The 21006-nt window shown below is 38.4% G+C and overlaps 1 protein-coding gene across 1 annotated transcript in view; it reads right to left on the reverse strand.

Moving 5' to 3' along the window:
* The window catches only part of plcb1l (phospholipase C beta 1-like), a 90263-nt gene extending 70444 nt beyond the window's left edge, over nt 1-19819 (reverse strand). The window contains exons 1-2 of the mRNA XM_016448824.1: nt 19662-19819; nt 9542-9619 (exon numbers count right to left, since the gene is read on the reverse strand). Of these exons, the coding sequence (XP_016304310.1) occupies nt 9542-9619; nt 19662-19760 (177 nt within the window). The 5' untranslated portion in view covers nt 19761-19819. The remainder of the gene's footprint in view (nt 1-9541; nt 9620-19661) is intronic.
* Between the last annotated feature and the right edge of the window lie 1187 nt (nt 19820-21006).

Below are 21006 nucleotides of genomic sequence, written 5' to 3' on the forward strand. Positions count from 1 at the left end.
CAGACACATTCTGGGGACCCCTGAGACTTATATTACATATTATAAAAAGGGGCATATGTAAAAAGGTGAGCCGATGAAGACTAGTTTATTCACTTGATATGCTTTAGACACAGTACTGCCGCTCCCTATACACAGAGTACGCAGTTTGTGTAGGGCACCATCCCAGTTGCTCAAAAAAAAAAAAAAACTTTCATTCTATATTAATATTAACATATATACATAAATAAAAATCTAAACATTAACATATATATTATATATATATAATTATAAAAAATGCATTTTATGATGAACACAGTATAGGCAGTATAAGCACACGTGACGCGCCATTCCAGCATCTGCGCTCGCTCTCACCTCATGTTTGCGGCTGAATACAAATGAACATCATAATTAATGGACAACTAGACTATATCAGGGAAAAGACAACAGTGCAGTCCGGCGCAGAGAAAAGAAAAAGAAAAAAACCCAAGATTAAGCCCGTGCTTCACTTTCAGGTAACTACGTTCATAATCCTGTGAAACGTTTTTGACTGTTGACGTTAGTAACGTGTTTTAATGTCGGTAATAATTTCACCACCACCACTGACGCATCTGACTTAATATTCTAGTTTCCATGACTTAAAATGTATTATAAAAACAATGAGGCAATAATGACTGGTTAATTAATAATAATCATATGGTTTCACTGAATAACACTGTTAAATACATAATGTAATACAAAATAAACAATTTGCATTATTACAAATGCCTGCAAAGGGCACCAAAGGCCTGATAATTGCTGTTGCTACACTTACAGGACGATCACATCCTTCTTTAATATTGACCAAACATTTAATTCAAATATCCACTTAATTTCTTCAACAAAAACATGTGGACATCACAACCCTTACCAAAATGAACCATGGTTTTATCGTAGTAAAACTGCTTGATTTTATTTTGTGTGATTTCTGAATGCTTGAGACTATAAAATCAATCAGACAACGGTATTAATAAAATTACAGCCATAGGTAGCTGTCTAGAGCTACAACTGTAATTTATAAATAATCCAATTTAATTACTATTATTTATTTACTTTTATATTTTATTAAAGTTCTATTTTGACCCTTTATAGTAGATGTTTTTTTTTTGAAGGAGAGGGCACAACAATACTATTCTGCTTAGGGCACCCATTTGGCCAGCAGCGGCCTTGTTTAGACGTTAAAACATCCACGTTTCACATCATTATTGGGTGCTTTAATAATATAATTGTGTATAGTTACCTCATTGCGTGATTACATAAGACTAGCTAAGAGAAAGCTCCTCGTTGTTTAGCTCAGATTCACACGTCCTGAATGGAGGAGTAACCTGAGCTTAGATAAGTGTCTTTCTCTAGGGCATAATGGTGGTACTTTCACAGATCTTTAACAGCCGTGTCCTGACTGTGTCCTCCTGCAGCCCATGCAGCTATTATAAGATCTCACGCTTTGAGTCAACGGTCTGTTTAGTGTGACATGCAAATCCACTCTGAAAAAAGAGTCAGCCCGCTGCTGTACGGTTCTGTTTTGAATCTATTCAAATAAGCATCAGTTTGCTGAAAACTTTTAATAATGTAGATGTCCATCAGCTGATCTCACAGCACAGAGGAGGCGGTAATTATTTATTTATTTATTTATTTGCATTCTGATGTTTTTTTCCATTTATAATGATAATCAATGCCATCCTCTCTCTGACTCAATCAGTGTTGCTTTGATTAGCTATTAACATTTCTCAGTTTAAAGGTAGGTTAGGAGTTTAAATATTTATTAAATCATGTAGCTTTTCAATAGAAAAGCTGTTGTACTGATATAGTAGCAGGGAAGCGCTGACAAAAGCTATGTTACATTTTTCTTTTACATGCGCATTTAAAAGTGCTGTTTTTTTGGTCTTAAGAACATGGCTGAAAGTGGTTTGCTTACGGCATAGACTCACACAGCCAGAGACGACACTCAATTAGCTTCTCTATTACAAAAAAAAACAAAAACTTGTCTGCTTAGTTTCAGCAAACATTGTATGTTTGGATCTGTTGGACATCGGATTACTTCAACAGTCAAAACCAGCTTTTATAACAGCTGGTTCATTACAACTAGCTTAGTAAAAGTAGTTTGCAGTATGAAAAACAGAAATAACACTCTTAACCTGCACACAGTGTGTGAATTCACAATGTGCTTTATGAGAGGTTGTGGCCATCTGGGATCTGGCATAAGGTCAAGCTCATGTACAAAGTGAAGGCAGAGAAAAACAGAAAAGCACACCTTCATCTTACACGTGTTCTCTTCCCTGTATGGCAAGAAAACACATGATGCAGAGAGGGCTGTCTTATTTAAGCTCCAACTACTTCATTACAATCTATGCAGCAGAGTTTTTCTCTTGAAAATGAGGCACCAGGAACTGTCCTAGACCGTTCTGTTATGTGTAATTGTACATCGTGATCCACACTGTGTTTGTCAGCTGTGCACAGTAAACTTTGGTTAAGTTCAGCTATCAAAGGCCACAGGTGAACCGATCTCTTCCGGCCTCTTCCAAAGACCTGCCCTGCACCTTGTTTTGTGAACAGACCTTTTCTTTTGGAGAGCGAGTACGAGAGACCTGCCAAGTGCCGGTGAGCTGATCTTACCATGACCTTCTCACAGTACAGCCTGGATTCATTCAGCGAAAGTGCAGCGAACACGAAGCATGCTCTGTGAGCATATCAGACGGTGCAGGACAGAAAACGAACAAACAGCAAGACAAAGCCCTGCAGCCGTTCTTTCATCACAAACTATCTCACAGTTTCTGTTGTTCAAGCTAATGCTTTCAGGGCACTGCTGTCTTCTGTTCAACAGCTGCTTTCTTTCTAAATCTCCATCTATCCAATACTTACCAGTCTGTCTAGCTATGCTCAGACTCAGTTGTACTGATCCGAACCCATCAAATGAAAACTTCCCTGCCGGTTGGCTGGATCACCAGTGTGATGTGTGACGGTTACATTAACAAATGGCTTGACACTCTGGTACATCTACAAGACTATTTCTTGGATATTTCTTCTTAATATTCAGCAATATCACTGAATTGACTGCACAGATTCTATTGGACGAGAATTGAACGGAGCTGATGATGCTGACATCACTGTTTTCTGCAGGGCTGCTTTACAGCTGAACTGCACTACTGTCATAATTCATGATCTTTACACAGTTATTGAATTGAAACTGAATCAACCCTGCACTGACCTCAGCTGAACAATGACACCAGTTTTTTAGAGCTGCTTTTCAGCAGAATTGATCTCTGAACCATCAATGAATCATTATTTTCCTGTTTATCACCGTGAAGCTGTTCTGAAACAATCTGTATTGTATAAAGCGCTACAGAAATAAAAGTGACTTGACTTGGAAGAAAGGAGGCTACGTTTCTGAACAGCTGATTTGTGTGGCACAAGTTTTCAAGAACTGGTAGTGTTGGGTGGCAGTGAAGGCGTCGTACCCTCAGTCAGTACGTTTACAACAATACTCCGATTTTAATACGATTAAGACAATACTTTGATTACGAATCTACCATGTAAACAGAGATTTTTGATTACCTTAATCCGGCTAAAGTCATAATCGAAGTAAACACTAATCGAATTAAGACATGTGGAGTATTCCTATTTTAGTCGCATTACTGAAGTGCAGAATAGACATGTAAACACCTTAATCACATTATTACCATCGTGTAGGACGTTTCGTTGCATTTTGCGACAGGATACACACATGGCAGTGCTCAACCGTTTGACGGCAAACAAAAAAACGGCTTCAACAACGCCGTCGTCTGTTTGCATGTATAGCATGACAAATAATTAACTGCACTTGAAGCTTTCAGTAAATTAAAAATGAAACACCCAAAACTGTATATGGCATCATAATGAAGACGAACTATGTTTATATGTGAAATTCTGGAGGGGACGTCGGATGGCGTCGCGTGGGACGTAATGACGTGTGCCATTCATCGGTCTATGTACTATAACATGTAAAACGTGAACATGAAAGGAATATTCTAAAAGCAACTCATGTATACACCTTAATCGTAATATTGTCTTATTCAGAATAAGGTAAATAATTAGATTACTGATGTCCATGTAAACGTAGTCAGTGTCTCTCGTAGTAAGCACTGACATGTGCACTGTGAAGTTCTCCTCCTGTCAGCTGCACTCACTTGATGAAAAGGAGGGGAGCCATTTCAATTTGGCATAGAGCACATTTCAATTTCAGTAGATTGGCTGAAGATTACAGCTGTGATTATGCTGACAAAGGGACTAAGATGCCTGCCAGGACAATCAGATAAAAGTGCAACGCTGGGCAAAAACAGGGTTTGAACTATTGGTGACTCAGCAGGAGCAGGAGAAGAAATGGTGCTAGAAGAACAAGGCCATGGTTTAAAACACATGCTCACCATATCTCTATTGATTCTCTTAGACAGCAACGAGATTAAACTGAGAGTAAAATGAAGACTTTTCTTAATTGGTATAGTCCACCCCAAACTGAAGGTTGTGTCCTGATTTACCCTTATAATCAATGGTGCACATAAGTGGTCCGCAGGTCCGCATGCGCGACCAAAATAAAAAATGCCCTGTGTAAATAAGTTCTGACAGCGCATTTGCGTACCGACATGATTGACAGCTGTTAATGCACAATCACCATTTTAGATCGTCAAACTGTACTGTATAAGATTTCTATTCAAACTGAAAGCATAAATCTAGGCTATCCGCTGCCGTTTTTTAAAGCACAAACCCGGAAGCGCATATACTTACTTTGCCAGCAACCCGCCAAAATAAAAGCCTGCTGATTAAAAGTTCGAAAATGATGAAAATAAAAAAAAAGTAGTAGTAAATATGAACATTTTATTTTAAGTTTACTATAAAGTAATTGTATTTGTATTTAATACTTCCTTTTAATTTTAAAATATAACAGTATTATCACACTTTATTATTTAGTTTATTTAAAAAAATAAAAAATAAAGTGCAATATTATTATCAGTCTTATTAAATTTTTTTTATAGTTATATTTAATGGGTAACAGTATATGCAGTGTGAGGACCAAACCAAATCTCCAGGTTCTCATATGAGAACCAGGCTGAAAAACGTATGTGCACCCCTGCTTATAATGACAGCATGCAGGTTTGCGTTGCACAACATCAGATAGATTAGGCCCTTCCAGAGAGGCACAAAATCACTTTCCAGAACTTTCTCCTTCACTGTTCCTCACTGGTGGAATGATTTTCCAAACCCTATCCAGACAGCTGAATCTCTGACAATATTCGAGAAACAGCTTAAAAATCATCTCTTCTGTAAACATTTAACTGTATACTGCTGACATAAACTTTGTATTGCAAGCACTTCTCGTGTTATAGGTTCTTTAAGATGAACTGCTTGTTGTATTCCTCATTTGTAAGTCTTTTTGAATAAAAGCGTTTGCTAAATGAATAAATGTAAACTGTGCTCAGATTTGTCAAGATGCCAAAATCCACAATCAAATGAGCTCATACTGTGCATTCAACATTAAATTATTGCTGTGCCATCCACATTAACTGTGCCATTTCACCAATGGAATTTTAGGAGAAACATCTGAGATAAAGTTGATACTTAACTTACAATGACATCATTGTACCTTTTCTACCTCTCAAGTAGGGCTAGTATCTTAACGCACCCTTACTGTACTAGCGTGCACTCTTTAGGAGCAGATAAGGCACAGAGGTGTACGGTGTCATGCTGTTGTACGGCTAAAGCCACTACGTCTGCACCTGCATCCCTCATAAGAGACGCTCAGGCTCATGGGACTCAAGCAGCATCATAAATGCAGACTTTGTAAACTGATTTGTCTAAGAGTTACTGTGTGAGAGTCCGTCCTGCTGCAATCCACAGAGTATAGGACCGTGTCACAGCCCCGCAGCCTCATGCAAATGCTTTAGTCAAATGATCAGCTCACTTACAGCCGGGGGGTTGGGAGACATTCAAAACGCATCACCCACTTCACATTCCTGTTCCACTCTGCAAACAAAATATGGCTGTATTTAAACAACAGCTGAGATGTGCTGGCTTTCCTCAACGCGACACACAGATGAACAGTGTGACTGAAAAACATTTGGATCCTGGCTGCAGTCGCTTCCTTCCTTTTCTGCATTCCTGTCTTTTTGAGCAGTTTTTTCTGATAAGTGATGAAGAACAGCATGCTGTGCTTCCTCTGCGCTACACATTCAGAGGCCCATCAAGCATTTTTCTGAACTTTTGCTCTCTTTCATGCTGCCTACATGTACCCTACATTTGTACTGCTATGTGGAAAAAAACTGCGAGCTTTCAGATCAACATCACTATCACAACAGAGACCTTTAGCAAAGTGGCAAAAACAGCCACTGCTGTTTACATACCAGCACACGAGTGTGGAGCTTAAATGGGCCAAGGTTTGCTTGTTAAAATTAACAGTGTAAGTGCACTGCATTGTGGGAAGGGACGCAGTGCGGGTCAGCAGTGCATTGGCAGTGGATGGATGTCAGACTCGTGACAAAACTCCTCTGGGAGCAGAAGCTGCGGTCAGTGCCGGATTCAATCCTGATCCCAGCGCAGCTGAGAGAGACAAGAGGAGCAGAAACCTGTTACTGAGGGATCTAAAGAGCGCCGTCACTCCACAGGACACAGATGTACACACACCATGTTCTATGCAACCTACACAAATAAACAACTACATAAAAACCTAGAGCTGGATTCACGAAAATCTTCTTAAGAAGTAAGTTCAGAAATTTCTTAAGATAAATTCCAATATGTTTTTAAGAATGCTACTAAGTGCAAAAGTTCTCAAATATGTTCTTAAGAACATTTTATTTTTTCTTAAGAAGAAAAGACTAAAGAAAAAACTTAAAAGGCCACCTTTTTCACAGCCTACAGATTAACGTAATAATCATAATAGACAGGGTAGTGCCATATTTATTTTTTGACAGGCCGTGAGGGATAGAAGTACAATGCGTTCAGTGGATTGTACTGTTGTTTGTTCAGCTGACGAAACATCAGTAGACAAAAACTCCATGAAACAGTTTTGAAAGTTGTAAGTTGTGAAAAAAATTACATGATCTAGGACCTTTATACTGTGTGTGCCATTGTGAAGACTGTAGTCTGTCCCTCACATCTCGTTTTCATCCGTGTTGAATTCAGTATGGCATCTGACTTGATTAAGGTCTATAAGCATGCATACTATTTTCATCGCAAACAGCTTGACGGTTGTCCAGCATTCGGCCTCACGTCGTCTAATGCACCACGTATTTTGAATTGTTTATTTATAGGCTAAAATGAAAAGCAAGTTCCCTATTTGACTCTTTTTTGTAGAGTTGTTACTGAATTTTGAATACAGCTAAAAGTTGTGTCTTGCATAATCATGACCAATCATTGTTTACATTATCGATCACTGGTCTGTCACTTCAGAAAACTAGTGCACATCCCTAGTACAGTAATATGTATTATGTTGTTATGCTAAATTACAACAATTAATTTGAAATAAGCCAATCAATTCATATAACATCTTACCTTTGGGGATTTAAGATAAGTTTGAAGCAATCCTAAATTTAAGAAGTTATTTACAAGGATTTTTAAGAAGATTCTTTTCAAGAACTCAAATTCTTTTTATGTTTCGTCTTAAGAACAATCTTAAGTGAAAAGATAAGAACATTCTTAAGAAGCATTCTTTTTCTAAACAAAGAAATGATCAGTTAAGGAGAAGTCTGTTCTTAAGAATGTTTCCTGAAGCTACCGAGAGCGACAGCAGGCAAATGACAACGTCAGATGATTATACGATGGACAAACTAGATGTAAAGCCACAAGAGGCAGAGGGTCAAGGCAGATTACATGACAGTGAGAGCCGATTCATGTGCCAGAGCTGCAACAACAAAGCATCTCTCCATTAGCAGATAGCCTCCGTGGTTTAAGTTTTCAAATCTGTCTCAGTTAGTTTTTGTATTCTGATATGCTGGGGATTTATGATTATTTGATTGTTCCCTGGAAGAGGAGCACAGCACTGCCAAGAATCAGACAGAAAAACACCTATTAGCATGATGTGCAGGACATCTTTAAAAACCACAACATGACGACATTCAAATAGACACTTCTTCATTTCTTAATACATGTATCTGGTCTCACTGCACACAATTCATCAGTGCACATTATTCAAAAGATATATCTGTCTGGAGCAAACACAGACAAGCAGAGTGATGCTGCTGGACTGTTAAATCAGCACTCACAGAACCCCGACGGAACTAACTGATGTATAAATATGTATATGTATATGGAGAAGTCATGGCCTAATGGTTAGAGAGTTGGACTCGTAACCTAAAGGTTGTGAGTTCGAGTCTCGTACCGGCAGGGATTGTAGGTGGGGGGAGTGAATGTACAGCACTCTCTTCCACCTTCAATACCACGACTAAGGTGCCCTTGAGCAAGGCACCGAACCCCCAACTGCTCCCTGGGTGTGTGTTCACTGCTGTGTGTGTGCACTTTGGATGGGTTAAATGCAGAGCACTAATTCCGAGTATGGGTCACCATACTTGGCCACATGTCACGTCACTCACTTCACTTTTTTCACTTTTAAAGGCTAAAATACACTACACGACTCCCCAAATCTGAACATCATACAACTTGCTGACTTTGTAAAAGGCTACAGACAAAAAGAGGGCATCACACATTAAACGACCAAGGATCACACACTGTACAGATCGCAATGGGAGAAAGAGGTGGTAAGTCGTTTATAAGTCACTTTAAAAAATATGAAAATGTCTAAAATCGACTCAAAATATCAATAATATCTGATATCTGATGTCTGATATCATCCGACCAGATGAAACCAGAGTCTGAGTCTCTGCTCATCATACACAATACAATTTTCTGTGAACTCCAAATGCCCAAAATGCAGACTGAATCTGACTTTCAGCAACTAGTGTTGACTTAAATTTTCTGTTAGTGGTATAGCTATATAATACTGCATATTTACAGAATCATGTTTGTAATGCATACTTACAATGGTGAGTAGAAAGACTTCTCATTTCTTGTATTCTACAGTTGAAAATTGTAAGAAAATCACCCCTTCCTCAAACCTCAATGCTTTCCCAAAAATGGCATTGCAGAGATATTTTGTGCATGTGTGCAGTGGAAGAAAATCGCAAGTCGATCCACAAGCTTCTGTTCTGAAAGACAAATACTCACGTTCTTCTTGTGTTACATTTGTCAGAAGACAGCAACCTCCCAGTTCTCCTTCCTAGCCAATTTACAAGTATGTCTAATTGCATCCATCTAAACTGTCAGAAATCAGCTGCTAACATATTTTTACAAAGCACTGCAAAACACTAAAAAGGCCATTACGTTTAGAGGAGAAACTGACATGCATTAATTAAAAGCAAACCACTGTGTAAGAGACACTCACTATTATTGATCGGCAGTAGTTTTGTCGTCGTCTATAATGCAGGACAGAGTTCGCTACAGAAAACTCACTGAGCGTCTGAAAAAGAGAGAGATTTCCCTCCACTTGAAAAATGACACTAATTACCTTATTCTGATCGGTCCAGTACAGGAAGTAGCCCCGCGGGTCAACACGCAGCGTCACGGGCGTAACTGTAGTGCAGTCCTACAAAAACACAAGAGAACAACAAACACAATCACATCAGTGTCATCACAGCACAAGGGTTAGTTTTATGACAGTCAACATAATGAATACTAATCTAATGTATTATGTGACTTAGGGGTGCTCCGATTGATCGGCTACCAATCGCTATCGGCCAATAATGGATTTGGGAAGTTTGATCGGTGGTCTCTATAAAGGAGGCAGTGTCATATTGTCACCAAAGTTTATATTTTGCATTTCTTTTCAAGTCTTGCCAGTTTTTAAACCATTCAGAGCTCATGCACACTCGAAGCGCACACATAAGGCCTACTTACATACAGCTCACCAAATCAGGCTGGTGCTGAGTGTAAGCTATTGTGCAACAACTGCCCCACAATAAAAACAAAAATGTACTGCATGATCAAACATTTAAGGTGAGATAATTATATATTTTTCTCTAAAAAATGCCCCACCCCCACCCCTTAAATTAAAAAATTCCCCCCACATGAGTCAACTGGGGAATTCCCCCCATTTTCAAAAATGAAATTCAGGCCCTGAATGAATGTCTGTAAAAATCCTGATTGGAGCATCACTATAAATAATTCTACATGATAAAAAGAAGGCTTCAAAAAGATCGTAATCGGTGATCGTATCGGCAGATACTGCTTCCTGTGATCGACGATTGGCTCCAAAAATCCTGATCGGAGCACCCTTAATATGACTGAAGTGTGGGTAGATGAGACAAATTATATATATGGCATGTTTACATTCGTGTAAATAGAGAAATTAAAGAGGAGGAAAAATGTGAACCAGTAGAGTGAGGAGACAAAACAATCCTTATCGTGAGTCAAACTGAGGGTCTGGTGTGAGCCGTCAAGCACAGAAAGACAAGAGCAGCTCGTGTGTCATATAACCCTCAGGACAACTTTACATAGCAGCTGCAGATATTACTGGAGCTCTATAAAAAGACCCACACGCCTTTGTTCTGTGGTGATTTGTAGCACCTAAACTTCAACAGGGGCCGATAACGCATACAGAGATTCAACACGCATCAATGCTTTTATTATGGAGTCCAAAACACCACATCTGTGACCAGTACGCACTGAGAAGAGATAAACACCACCCAGATCACACACCAGAGGTTTTACGAGTGTGTCCAATCATATATAGTCAACAGCTTGTCTGACTGGTTCCTGTTTCTAAATGATTTATTGCTGGGAGGCTTTTGGATGCAGGTTCTGCCACCGAATGACAAACAGTGGCCAAGAACACTGGTACTGACATGCTGCTCGTGTTATAGATAATAGAGCAGGTTTCCAATCCCTTTGTGTCCTTCACTGAAACAAAACCAGCCCAGCCTGGTATCTGAGCCTGAGGAGGACAGAGCTCCTTTCCAGCGGTAGATGGTGACAGACATATTCCTAGAGAAAGTCTCTATTTGCTCCCCATTTAATCTCATTATTGTCTGGGAGAAACAACTGAGATACTGAGGAGGTCTTCTTTCCATTGGGTTCCCGCAGTTACAGATCTTCTGTTAGTCACAGCGATTTAAAGGCAGACAGCAAATACACCAGCAGACTTGAGGTGGAGGCGTCTGAGTGAGTGAGCGCTGCAAACGGGGAAAATCAATCTCTTGGCTGGAGAAATGAGCTTTGAGTATTCTCATGGCTTTTTGTTACTGCAAATACATTGAATAAGCAAAGCTCAAGAGACATTTTCTGCATGATGGCAACATGCATGCAGTCAGACATCTTTTGCTCAAGGCATGGAGAAGACGAGGCCGTTTAACAACCATAATGTCTTTTAAATGTAACAAGTAAGCCGGTGATGTTTTCCTTAGTATTCCCCTGCAAAACAGTGAGACACACACACACACACACGATTTCAACTGTTCATAATGGACATAACCCTCTACACTGCGAGTAAATCACTCGCATATGCGACTAAATCTTCCCTCTGGGCGACTAAATGATGTCTAATATTAGCCATTGGCTAATAAATGTTCTGATTTTACTCGCCAGTGTGTGAGTTGGAGGCTATTAAGTATAAGTATGACTGAGCGCTTCAGAGTTTCACTCTCCGTCAAGTGATCTGTGCTGTTTTTCAGTTCATCTGAATGGATGCGCAGCGCACCTGCATAGGCTGTATTAGACATACCATAAACTGTAGCGTGAAGGCGCACGACTCGTCGCTTTGTCTCACACACAGAAAGAAAGAAAGAGAGAGCGAGCGAGAGTGAGTCTTACATACCATGCAGAATTGACGTGCTACATGTAAACGATATTCTTTGTTGCATTTTCCTGTCAAAATAACGGAGTTCCTTTGGAATTCTTCAGCTTTTAAGAAATGCCGGGTTCTCCGGTAGTAGGCGGAACTAATGCGCAAACGACGATCTCATTGGCTGGCGCTCACCTATTATCGTCCCTGTTTTGATTTCAGCAAATCAGTTCGAGCAAATGCACATAACCTGATTAATATTTATGAATCCAGCAGCTCATTAATCCTTAGTGCGTTTTATAATGTTCTCATTAATAGAATTCATAGTAGTATTATTATTATCTTGTCAGTATTATTGTTTAGTTTTTCCCCCCATTTTTTTTTACAGAAACACTGAATGACCAAAAAACAAAAAAAACAACACCAGTCCTAAGTTCAGTTAAAATGACTAATATGCACTCAAACATGGTTAGCCAGTTTTAATTCTAATTACTAAAGTTCTATCATTAAATAATACTTGATTATCATATTATAATGCTTGACTGACTCATGTTAAGAGTGTACTTTCAGATATAAAAAAAAAGCTGTGCCATTTTACAAATATATATATATATACACACACTATATTGCCAAAAGTATTGGGACACCCCCTTCTAATAAACAGGTTTGACTACTTTAGTAATTTCCATGAGTACAAATCTTAATGTTTAAGCATTAGTCATTTTAGACGCTTCCAAAACTGTTGCAGCAGAGATGGAAATACATTTTTAAATACATGAATTATGTTTCCATCGTTGTTGCCACAGTTTTGGAAGTGCCTTCTTCTGTTCTAAAGAAGGGGGTTTCCCAATACTTTTGTCCATATATTGTATGTACAAGTCATTGGTGTTTGGTGATGAGTTTTTAGCTCAAGGTCTTCATTTAAAATCACAGCAGACCAGTCAAGTTCTTCCACACTGACTCAATCAATCATTTCTTTTTTAACCTTGCCTTATACACAATTACATTGTATATTGTAAATAATAAAGGTTATTTTATTGGCAATTCAATAAAAATGATTTCTATATCTTTTTTTTTGCTTTTAATTTAGTTAATTAAATACTTTACAACTGAAAACATGAGTAGCCTCGTTTGATTATTTTCTTTTTTTTATTTTAATCTTGATGGACTCACAGCAAAACATCAAAAGATTTCAAACAGGAAAAACGTGCTGATAATGCAACAGGACAGAAAACAGTCAGTTTTTCAGCTAAAGTCAGTTCATTGAGGATTCAGTGATGTCATCATACAGCTCAGTTCAGTTCAAATAGTATCTGTGCAATCAAGTCAACAATATTGCCAGAAATTAAGCGTCCCCAACTAAGCAAGCCAAAGGTGACAGTGGCAAGAAACCGAAACTCCATCGGTGACAGAAATGGAGAAAAAACCTTGGGAGAAACCAGGCTCCTTTGGGGGCCAGTTCTCCTCTGACCAGACCAAACCAGCATGATGTGGTTTAATTCCAGGCTGCAACACAGGTCATATTGGGCATAGGACTCATTTCAAAATGAAAGACTCAAAACAGCTAAACTAATATTAGAAAACAGAGAGTCCAGGCTCTGATTCTGATTGGATGAGACACACATGAAGCTGATAAACACACACCTGTGATGCACATCAGATCAACTGTAGATTAAAACATGAGTGAATTTGTGACTGTAAACAACCAAACGCCATCAGGCCGAACTGTTCTGGGCTGCGTTTCCCAAAAGCTTCGTAAGCCTAAGAAGTTCGTAAAAATGATCGTACGACTGATCGTAATATTATGGTCTGTTTCCCAAAAGCATCATAACTTAAATAGCACTTGAAAATCATCGTAGATCTATGAGTGCTCTGGAGTAATCGTAAAGCTTTAAGTGCATCGTAAGAAGACAGATTTATGCGGTCACCTGCAGGACAATCGGCAGATTACACCTTTAACTTTATTCAAGTGCAATGTGATTATGATATAAGTATATGATTGTACTTTATTGTACACTTTATTACTCGTTTTTGTTGTTGTTGTTGTTTTTTTAAATGAATTTATAAATGAAATAATTAAAAAGGGCAGAAAAAATAGAAATACACATCTAAATTAAATGACTGAACAAAAAAAATGAATAAAAGAAATAATGTAGGAAATATGCTTCAAAGACTGGGGAAAAAAAAATCTGTCAATGACTTGCTGACTTGCACGAAAAGCAGTAATGTATTGGACTCGGAAATAACGTCTCTGTGTATATATATATATATATACACATATACACACATACACACACACACATATATATATATATATCTTATTTCAATTTGGAATAAACAATACACAATATACAAAACAATATAAAAATGTAAAGAAGAATAAATATATTTATAAACATTTTGTGCGTAAATAATATATAAAAAATAATATCTAATATGTGAGTAATATTTATACTTATCACATCATATGTTTAATATAATTTAATAATTATATATATGCAAGCATTTATATACTTAATTATCATATTTTGAATATCTCAAAAAAAAGTTTACACATCAAATACGACTTGCAATATAACATGGTATATTGTAATATGTTTATTATATATTAAAATATATTATTTTATATTGCATGTTGTATTTGATGTATATATGACTAATAAAATATATATATATCAAATATTTTTTAAATATAAAAGTATTTTCTCAGTGCGAGTCTACAGACATCTGGTCTCAGATTCATTGCTGTTAGTGTGAGGAAATCATTTTAATTCAGCACACGTTCAAACCTCGTAATGCGCCGCAAAGCACGCTGCTGTTCGAGTTTTCAATTGAAGTGCTCAGAAAACGTCTGAATCACGGCGAGCGGTCTTTGCGGGATTGACTCATTTTTGTTTTGTCACTCATTCTGCTGGAACCTTGAAAACCTTGAGCAGCAGCTCTTCATTCTGAATGCTGAAAAACTTGGAGAGCTGAAGGAAGCTCAATGTGTCATGTGGCTGACAGTTTTCCCAGTGCTATGACCGTGGTTATGATTATATGTAATTGACTGTGGATGGAGCATCACAGTTAAGATGTCAGGTGCCAGCGCAGCCAGACGCCACACTTGATCTGAACAGTTGTGTCTCCATATGCCAACCCGGCTCAGATCAGTCATTCTCCAGCAGTCCCTGAGAAACAACACTGGATTGACACGCACTGGAGAGCTGCATCTTCTGATAGACTAAGATCAATCGTTATCGAGAAACGCAGCCCTGAGCAGTCTGAATGACTCTCACATATCAATAACAAAGAAGTCCTGGCCAATATATCCACCATGCAAAATGTCTTGACATGTTTTTACAGTTGTGCATACCGACCAGCCCTACTTAGGTGCAATGTGACATTTCGGTGATCACTAATTCTCTAGAAGTAGTTGTTTCCTGACAGACTGGCATGGCAAGTAAGATGAGGTGTACTGAATTACTAATAGGCCTACTGATTAAAAAAAAACTTTCTTTGATATTTCTTTGGCTTGTTCCCAGTAGGTAGTAACGAATAAAAACGAGCACAACAGTAAGTGAAAGGCTGCAATGAAATGATTCTGCAGAAAACTCTGGGCTTCAAAAGTCTCTTCCAGCAAACCGCTTTGCTTTTCAGTTTTACCAGTGAGAACACAAAGACTTTAAAAGCTAAAAGTGAAACAGGATGAAGAAAGTTGAAAGACTGAAAGGGACAAAAGAGGAAGGAGTGCACAGGATAAAAACATGTGAACTGGGGAAACTCAGGAAATCAGCCTGGAATCACACCCAAAACCACCACAAACTGGAAAAAACAGGATCACATGCATCCCTGCTCCTCATGCACATGTTAGGAAACACGGCGGTCACTGGAGGAGATCAGAGAAAGCGATCCGCTACTTCAAGACTGCATCATTTATCAGCTCCGAAAGCTGTTTTGGAGCATTTTGGATATTTCATTTCTTTTTGTTTATAAAACTAAGATCAGATAAAAAGACACTGGAAATCTACATGGTATGAAGAATGGAGGACAATAATATGTCTCTGGTCGTTAATATTAGCTTCTATTCTGGACCCACTTAAAAACGGTCATTTAGGAGATTCACACTCAATTTTAAATACAGTTGTCACTCTCAAACATGACATTTATTTATTAATTCAGCAGACACTTTTATCCAAACTGACGTATAAATGAGGAATATAAAAAAGCAACTCTTCTTAAGGAGGCAATAATATGAGAAGTGCTAAAAACACATTTTATTTTGTTTTCTCTTGACTACAAGATGTACAAACCCACAGATTTTCTAAATTGGCTAGTTTGATTGTTTGGATTACTAGTCAATTACTCGGTTATTTGAAGGATTTGAAGGAAGCCCAGTATAATTAAGCTGGTTTTGGGTTCATCTGACTCTAATCAGATTACAGTACCAACCTCTGTAATTACATTTTTATAGCTGCCTTTATATTAGGAAGAGGCTGGCTGACAAGATGATCATGATATGTCCTTGAGCCCCAACAGTTTAAAAATCCAACAACTTGTTGACCTCACTAACTTGGTTATTGGATGAATAATCAACTAGTCAACCATCATGCCACACCGCTTCTCTTGACAAAGATTTAACTGGGGCAGTTTATGACAGTCTAAGATCAGAGTTCCAGCATCACCAAAGATGAGGCATTAGCATCAGCAATGATGATCATAAACAATCTGCCTGCTGGTTCAGTACATGCAGGTGCAGGGCCGGATTTACCTCTTTTTGTGACATAGGCAAAACAAATTTTTGGGCCCCACTTCCCTATTAATATGTTAGGCCTAATATTACCACCCAAGCAAACAAAAATATTTCTTAATCAGTGGAAACGTTAGTGTTTTTCTATCGCAATACGCGCTTGCGTTCAGTCAATAAAAATCGAATGTAGCTCTTAATTTGTTTGAGAACTCAGAAAGACCATTCCATTAATAGGCGCGGCGTACCTCTTCGGGAGTTATTTCTCTAATAATTTTAATGGCTAGGAGTCACAACCACACATCAAGACATTGTTCAGATGATTTGTTTCAAGACATTTGACATGTTTCCGTCCTGAAATGTGTTGAACTATTTTTACGCACCTCATCCCAAACCTTCCATTGAAAATTCCAAAACTTAATTTTAGAGCTAATAACAGAGGATTGGGCCATTGATATGCAGGCTAATGCAGTTATTAATGCAGTTATTAGAGTGAGAAAAAGAGAGAGATATTAAGCGCGTGTGAATACGTGCTTCTGTGAGTCTCTCAGCAGTGTTCAGCAGCAGCGTCGACTAATAGCGAATCTTTAAGTTAAACTGCTTCAAGAAACTCCCTACTGAGAAATGTCATGTGGCTTTTCAGCTGCGAAACTATTTTATTGATAAATTCGCGGGGCAGCGTTTCTGTCCGCGGTTTTGGGTTCATCTGACTCTAATCAGATTACAGTACCAACCTCTGTAATTACATTTTTATAGCTGCCTTTATATTAGGAAGAGGCTGGCTGACAAGATGATCATGATATGTCCTTGAGCCCCAACAGTTTAAAAATCCAACAACTTGTTGACCTCACTAACTTGGTTATTGGATGAATAATCAACTAGTCAACCATCATGCCACACCGCTTCTCTTGACAAAGATTTAACTGGGGCAGTTTATGACAGTCTAAGATCAGAGTTCCAGCATCACCAAAGATGAGGCATTAGCATCAGCAATGATGATCATAAACAATCTGCCTGCTGGTTCAGTACATGCAGGTGCAGGGCCGGATTTACCTCTTTTTGTGACATAGGCAAAACAAATTTTTGGGCCCCACTTCCCTATTAATATGTTAGACCTAATATTACCACCCAAGCAAACAAAAATATTTCTTAATCAGTGGAAACGTTAGTGTTTTTCTATCGCAATACGCGCTTGCGTTCAGTCAATAAAAATCGAATGTAGCTCTTAATTTGTTTGAGAACTCAGAAAGACCATTCCATTAATAGGCGCGGCGTACCTCTTCGGGAGTTATTTCTCTAATAATTTTAATGGCTAGGAGTCACAACCACACATCAAGACATTGTTCAGATGATTTGTTTCAAGACATTTGACATGTTTCCGTCCTGAAATGTGTTGAACTATTTTTACGCACCTCATCCCAAACCTTCCATTGAAAATTCCAAAACTTAATTTTAGAGCTAATAACAGAGGATTGGGCCATTGATATGCAGGCTAATGCAGTTATTAATGCAGTTATTAGAGTGAGAAAAAGAGAGAGATATTAAGCGCGTGTGAATACGTGCTTCTGTGAGTCTCTCAGCAGTGTTCAGCAGCAGCGTCGACTAATAGCGAATCTTTAAGTTAAACTGCTTCAAGAAACTCCCTACTGAGAAATGTCATGTGGCTTTTCAGCTGCGAAACTATTTTATTGATAAATTCGCGGGGCAGCGTTTCTGTCCGCGTGTGTGCGCGTCTGTGAGAGAGAACCGGTGAAAGCGTGATTTCCGTACATAAAAAAGGTGGAAGACATGGAAATAGTTTGTCATTTTTTACCCTATTGTTTGTTTACTATTTTTACGCACCTCATCCCAAACCTTCCATTGAAAATTCCAAAACTTAATTTTAGAGCTAATAACAGAGGATTGGGCCATTGATATGCAGGCTAATGCAGTTATTAATGCAGTTATTAGAGAGAGAGAGAGGACGAGCGAGCATAGGCACGTGCCTAGAATGCCTGTGCGTAAATCCGGCCCTGTGCAGGTGGTTTACAAAACCATTAATTCATTAATTCATTAATTCATGCATTTCTGCAGTTCATGGGCTGGGCACAGTGGATAATGAAGACCACTCCTGAAGTGCAGCATTGCTAGAGATGTTCGAATAAACCTGATAAAGTGGTTTCTGACAGGAAAAATAGAAATCCCACTTCTCTCCTAAACAAAGTCTCATCAGAAGCTGACACGCTACTGTCATCTCTATGCCAAACACAACATAGTTTAACTGAGGCTTGGAATTATTAACAATATACAGTAATTCTTCCTCTATTACTTATGTGCAATCATCTTGGAAAGCCAATAATACAAGGACCCTATCCATAATTTGTGTCAAACTCACATTGCACGCATTGTGAATTTGTGATCTTCAGTTAAAGTAGTTATCGCTGTTGTTTAGTTATGTTTGTCCCTCCCCCATGAAGCTCTGTGTCAGCATTTTCTTTACCTAACCCTGATGAAAGCACTTGGACTTGATGACTTTCGTGAACAGCTTTGACCTTTTAAGGCAGGAGAGGCCATGAAAGGGGAGAATATGAGGAAATATGGGAACAAGGAAACGTTACATTGAAGATAATCATCAGATTTCCAGGATCACGTGCCAGGTGCATGTGCTGTCAGCTGTTATGATTAAAGTTATTAATAAAGGTAATTTGCCTAAACATAATGTCAAACAAATATCACTAACAATCTATTAAAGAAAAGGAAGCAGCTATACAAACATGCCCCAATAGTGCAATATAACTGATCAAGATGAAGATGAATACATTGGTTTGAAATACATATTTTCTAAAAATGAAAAAGCCATCCTACACAATATATTTGCATTAAAAGAGATAATCACCCAAAAATGTAAAGTTTGTCATTATTTACTAGATCCAAAACACTGATTTCTACGATCTCTTTAAGTTTAAGATACTTGTGGGAAACGCTGGGATGAATGGGGTTTAACAGAAGTCAGTCAGTCATACGCGGGAGAATACATGACGACAGAAGCTTCATTTTGTGGTGATCTATCTTTTTAATGTTTTCCAACAAAATAGGACGATGAAATCTAGGAAACGGACGGGCATTGCCACGCATGTTACTTACATCGTCCCATTTAATGAACTTGTCGCCGGTCCTCAGGCTCTCGGGCACTGAAACGCGCTTGAGCTGGAGCGCGTGGACCCCCGGCTGCGCTCCCGCCATCTCCGTCCGTGTCCGCGCGCGTGCTGCTGCTGCCGCTGCTTCTGAAGCGATCTGAGACGCTCGCGACGCTCGCTGCTGCGCCGCTGAGACAGGACTCGTTGCTCGTGAGCAGCACTGGTGCATCTGCGCTCTCGTTGTTAACTGTCAGTGCGCTCAGGATTGTGTCGTGAACACTCGCTGCATTGAGCGAAAACATTAAAGATTAAATGCACGACTTTGCGTTTCTCTAGACAGTATTGAAATGAATGAGAGATCAAATGGAGACTTTTGCTAAAAAAAAAAAAAAACTCAGTATTTTCACACTTGTAGAGTTATCTCATAATGGGCTCCCATTTGCCAAGACTGCAGTTCACAGTCAATGACGTATCATGAACAATGTAAACGGAAACATTTCTCATTCCACGAGCAGATCGCCTGTGCTTTTGTTCTATATTTGCTCTAAAGAAAAACTGCACGTGCAGTGTTTACTCCGGGTTGGTGCAATGACTGCTACGACGCGATTTATAAAGAGTTTGGTGGTTTGGTGTTAAGGGCCGTTTTTAAGTCGTCTTCATTTTCTATAATCTACCTAGTCTTTGTTCTACACATTAAATTAATAAACACTTCACCACTTCACCCTTTTGCCTACAATTTAGTATTAACAATGATATTAATGCATCTCCCTTACAGATAACCAGTGCATTGCCTTAGTAAATGTGTTAATTACCTGGGTAATTATGAATTGCATCAAGCCTATAAATATATGAACAACAATAATAATATATAGAATAAAAAAAATAATAAAATAATGGGGGAAAAACAGAACTTCCAGCTGTGATTTCAAATTCACATCAATACTTCTTTCTGTGGTTCACAGAATAATAGTGACTTATTAGTGAATTATTATGGACTCATACAAAAAAGTATCACTACTACATTTAAATAACACTGGAAATTATTCAGCAAAAACAAGTGGAAGTGGAAATCTTATATTTGAGCGAGACTGCATTCAAAAGGCAGCAGGCTGTTCTTTGAAACTAAAGTAAGAAATATGACAGAAATATAACAATAACCCTAACCATTTTAATTGGTCTTCTGTTTAACTCAGGTTTATGGTTATTATGGTTATCTTAGAGTACAAAACTCAACAAATCTGAACTAATGGGCTTTGATTTAAAAGCTTCTCATCTGAGGTTGGAAGTGCAAATATTTATTGAACAGGGTTTTGAATTTGAGTCGCAACACTTAATGTTCAATGCTCTGACGC

This window comes from Sinocyclocheilus anshuiensis, unplaced genomic scaffold (assembly GCF_001515605.1).
Source record: "Sinocyclocheilus anshuiensis isolate Anshui unplaced genomic scaffold, SAMN03320099.WGS_v1.1 scaffold519, whole genome shotgun sequence".
Taxonomy (NCBI): domain Eukaryota; kingdom Metazoa; phylum Chordata; class Actinopteri; order Cypriniformes; family Cyprinidae; genus Sinocyclocheilus; species Sinocyclocheilus anshuiensis.